The sequence below is a fragment of the Vigna umbellata genome, chromosome 8 (assembly GCF_029865625.1).
Source record: "Vigna umbellata cultivar VRB3 chromosome 8, Vumbellata_1.0, whole genome shotgun sequence".
Taxonomy (NCBI): domain Eukaryota; kingdom Viridiplantae; phylum Streptophyta; class Magnoliopsida; order Fabales; family Fabaceae; genus Vigna; species Vigna umbellata.
Window position 1 is genome coordinate 6,299,604 of NC_142172.1, and position 4,866 is coordinate 6,304,469.

Here is a 4,866-nt window from a genome sequence, read left to right on the forward strand (position 1 = left end):
TTAGTGACTTGAAATGTGAGGTGGTTTTGGACTTGTTTGTATTCTTTTTTGAATAAGCTTTTACATATTTAAATGGAACTCCAAAAAGCAACGTCTTTAAGCATACGAGGTTCAAGTTTAAGCGGAAATCCAAATATAAAAACAAGTAGAGACTACAATCAATAGCCAACAATAGAGACATTTCGACAAACAGTATACCTACAAATAAAAATAACACCTTGCAAGTTTTCAAATACATAACCAAGTAGAGTGAGTGATTAAGCTGAATGAATAAAAGATGGTGCGGAAAATAATACAGAGATTCAAACAAAAGAAAGACTCAATTATAAAGAAAATTGAGAAAATAGGAAAACCAAGCAAAAGGGTTTTTACCTTCCTAGAGTGTGGATGATTGCTCACTAAAAAAACAGAAGGATTATAATTTGGTTTAATTTGGTTTGATTTGTGGCACAAATCCTTCCTTTGAAGTGCAACCACAAGTTTCTGGTATTATTATTATATTATTGTTGCTGGTTCATTCTATTGGTTCTTGGTGATAATAATGACATCCTTGTAGAGCCAGTTGTATTTGTTTTTTTGTAGAATGTGAGAGGGAGAAACGAGATAGAGGAAGGAAAAGGTACTCGTCGGTGATGGAGACGGAGCGGGAGATGTTGGCGCCAGTTTGGTCGGTGTTGAGGGATTTGCCACCAGTCGGAGATGGAGGGAGAGGGGGTGGCCCGACGATGAAGAGAGTTGGAGGATGATGGAGATGAATAAGGGAGAGAGAGAAGCTTCAACATGAAGATGCAGGAAAGAAGGATCCACGTTTTAGAAAAAAGAAAAGTGATGTGGCTCACCGTTAGCCACCTCACAGAAAATCTAACATCGTTGCTTTTTAAAAACTAAGAATACAAGTTTCCTAACTAAGAGAATGAAAATGAACAAACATTTCCAAGAGGGACGAAACCCAAAATAGTATGATAGTTTAGAGATTAAAAGCATATTTAACTCATGTAATTATCATGGGTTAAAGATTTTACTTATCAAAACAATGTAAAAATTATAACAAATTTGTATAATCTATCAAACAAAGTGTTGCAAGATATGTTGTTTTTAATGATATATCATTTTTCGTACATAGTATTAATGTTTTATGTTTTATTGCAACAAACACTTTTTTTTTTCTAACAATTACAATTTCTTTTAGTAAATCATGGGCAATTAATTATAATAAGGTAAATTTTATTATGTACAAACAAAAATGCCAAACTTTTGGGATTACAATATTCAAATTGATGTGATTAATACAATATAACATGATTCATCACATTGTGCAGCAATTTGAAGCATAAAAATGGTTTAATTTTGTGCAATGTACGTTAGTTTTTTATATAAAAAGCAAAAAGATATAAATAGAAAATCACGTGCACGAAACTCTGCAACTATCAAATAGGAATTGGAAAAGTAGCCCTGATCTACATGTGGATATTTATGAACTTTCTTCACTTTTAGGTTTAGGGATGAAGATTATACATACCAGAAAATGTGCATATTTCTATGTTATTTAAGAGAAATTTCAGTGGTAGTGATTAGCAATAGCTTTTTTTTCCATTTTGATGATGAATAATAAGCAGAATTAATTAGGAGGGATGAAGAAAAACACTCAGGTACATATGGTACCCCCAAGCACTTTCCTTATATGTGTTTTCCTTTTCTCCTCCTAATGTTTGTTTGGTTTTGTTCGAAACTCTTCAAAACCATCTACTATCTTCTCAACTCGTCATACATTAGAAATTTTCATAACAAACATAAAATTATTCCCATCCAAAATAATCTAATCATCGTATTTAAGATAAAACATTTAAAAGTATTACAAAAATTTAATCATTTCAACGATTTTTTTTGTTAAAATTAATAAATAGGTCATTTAATTTAATTTTTTTTCTTAATTAAGTTCTTATTTATGAAAAATTAAAACAATTATAGTTTAATACTAACATGATTAAAGAGTGTCACATATTAGTTCATAGTTTTTTAAATATTTTTATTTTTATATTTTATTTTTATATATTTAAAAATAAATAAAAATTTGTCACGAGTTAAATTAATATTTTGTCACGTGACAATGACAATGTGATATAGTAGTGACAGTGACGTTGTCACGTGTCTTTTTATAAATTAAACAATTTTGTCAATATCCAAATTCAAACGAAATTAACTAAATATAAATATAAATAAATTTATTCTTGTTAAAAATATTAATAAAAATATCATTTTTAATAAAAAAATATTTATATAACATTTATATTCAAATTAAATTTTGTTTTAATTTGGGATAGACAAAGTTGTTTATTTAAAAAAAATACATTGAGACAAAATAAAAATACAAAGATCAAATTAAAACTAATGCACGTGACTTGATAGTGACACATGACACTACTACTACCACATCACATGTTCTTGTCATGGAGCACAATATCAGTTTGACATGTGAAAAAAGTTTATTTTGAAAAATAAATAATAAAAAATAAAAAGTTACAAATTGACACCTGATATCCTCTTTAACTGTGTTAATAATGTACTAACAAGAACTTAATTGCTTTAATTTTTAACAAATAAAAACCAATTGAAAATAAAAAATTAAAGGACATATACGTGATTTAAAAAAAATTGAGATAATTAGAATGATTAAACCTTAAAAAAATATATTTAAATCATTTTTAGTATTGGTTTTTAAACAAAATAAAAAATCAATTTAATAAGATGAAAATTTTAAAATTACAAAAAATAACATAAATTTTTATTTAGTAGTACTTCACCCTTCTTAACCCGAACAATACATATGTCATTGATTAAAACTTTTGTTAGCCTAATATTTTTAAACTACTTCATTTCAGGAAGGATTTTATGTTATAATTTTCGTATTTATAAGTAATAATTGAATTTTTTTTTCTAATAAAAAATATTATTTTTCTGAACATGAAAATGACAAATAACTTTTTGCTGCCTTAGTGTCAAATTTGGGATAGCCATAGCTTTCTTATTCACGTGGAATTGGCATTCATTTTGTTTTATTAATCTCCTTAATTTACATTTATTACTATACCAGAACACCATAATGTAACTTGCAACAAAAATGACCATATCCTAACTTGTCCACTAAAGCTCTAACTTTTTGGTCCACTATTCTCGTTAAATCTTCTAAACTAACTTCTTGGTCCACAATTGTTCAATAGCTACACTAATACATCTATATTTTATAATATAATTACTTCCTTTTACACCATAAATACTTTTTAATATATAAAACTAAATAATATATATTTACTATGATTCTATATTTTCAACCGTCGTATAACTATTTCTAGGGTAAAAGTTTTAATTTTTGTCCTTTCCTTCATCTTCACCTCTTCTCTCTCGTGCTCTCCTTTCTCCCATACTACTACTTCTAGTACATCCTCTCATGGTGTCAGCTTCTCTATGTCGACGAAGATTACAACGGTGGCATCGTTCGCTACGTCCTCGCCAAGATGGAGAAGGAGAGCACCAACAGTCACGGCCATATCACCTCCCTCGTCGACCTCCGCACCCAGCGCAAACTCAGTCTCGCCACCAAACTCACGACCGCCACACAGAATGCCATGGGACAGTTATATCACCTCTCTTATCTTTCAATAGATCAATTTTATTACCTCAAAAATAATCATTGATTGATGATTAAAAATTGAGAGAATAAAATTGGGGCTTTAGGGTTCGCATTGTGGATTTTTGTAAAATATAGAACCAAAATTAAATCAGGCTAATTATATATGCTTTGTCGGGCTTGTATTGGATTCTCCCACACAGGTGTTTGGTGCCGAGTACGTGTCCCTACTCGTGCGCCAGAGCAACCGCGCGACCTTCGATTTATACACCGAGACCTTGGGGTACAAGATTCATAATGTGGAGGCTAAGCATTATGCAGTCGGAGAGATGCTTATGAGATGAGGAATCAACTCAAGGGGAAGCAGTAGCACTTCAATAACAAAAAGGTATTTTTAGGTTATAGCATTTTTGTATTTTGCAACGAAATGTGTTGATCTGGGGTTAAGAAATGCTCTTATAGTTACACGTGTCAATGTGCTACATAATTTCCTAAAGGATTGGGGATGTTAATCAGCCTTCTAAAACTGCTCATCACTACAAAACAGTATATTTTGTCAGAGGATGAATTTGCAAGTTTGACCGATGTTCATAATTTAAGTTTCGAATTTTGTGACAATTTGATTTTTTTGTTCCGAGGGGAACAACTCATGCTTTGAAGTTTTTATCGTTCATACATGTGGGAGCCTGGAGTCCTCTCTTCTTCATATTCTTCCTAAACTGGAGGTGGTTCTGTTTGTCATAAGGTGTTAGATGCTAAATTTGTCCTTGAACTGTGAAAACCTTATCCACATATTGGTGGGAAATATTCAACTGAAAGTGACCAACTAGGTTCTCCAATGGAGATTATTCATCTATGGAATTAATGGATACTTTACACTAATGACTTCGTATATATAAAATAGTTCATCGTTTGTAAAGTCCTTATTTGTAGTTATTTAAATTCCAAGCATTTGTCTCTTAAATATATTAATTTATGAAGGAAAACATTATTGTATTTAAATTCTCCTGATTGGACTTTGTGCTGATGTTTGAATTGGGGAAGATACAAGTAATCCAAAAGAACTAAACTGGGATTAATAAATTTTAACTTTATGAATTTTAATAAATTTATAACTCAGATCAAAAGTCGTGTAATGGCATTGGAACCGGTTGATTAAGCATATGAATTTTAATAAAGTTATTTCATTGTCTCATTAATATAAAATTGTACTATTATTTGGGGGATTATTGGGTCATCTT

The 4,866-nt window shown here is 30.2% G+C and overlaps 1 protein-coding gene across 1 annotated transcript; it reads left to right on the forward strand.

Moving 5' to 3' along the window:
• The first annotated feature begins 3,213 nt into the window (after positions 1-3,213).
• LOC124835847 (N-terminal acetyltransferase A complex catalytic subunit NAA10-like) lies at positions 3,214-4,621 on the forward strand. Its single transcript, XM_088096097.1, has 3 exons — positions 3,214-3,631; position 3,733; positions 3,829-4,621. The coding sequence occupies exons 1-3, from the start codon at positions 3,513-3,515 to the stop codon at positions 3,967-3,969; spliced, it is 261 nt and encodes an 86-aa protein (XP_087952223.1). The 5' UTR covers positions 3,214-3,512; the 3' UTR covers positions 3,970-4,621.
• The last annotated feature ends 245 nt before the right edge of the window (positions 4,622-4,866 follow it).

Excerpts from the sequence above, each read along its gene's own strand:
- LOC124835847 (XM_088096097.1), top strand. The coding sequence starts at position 3,513 with ATGGAGAAGGAGAGCACCAACAGTCACGGCCATATCACCTCCCTCGTC.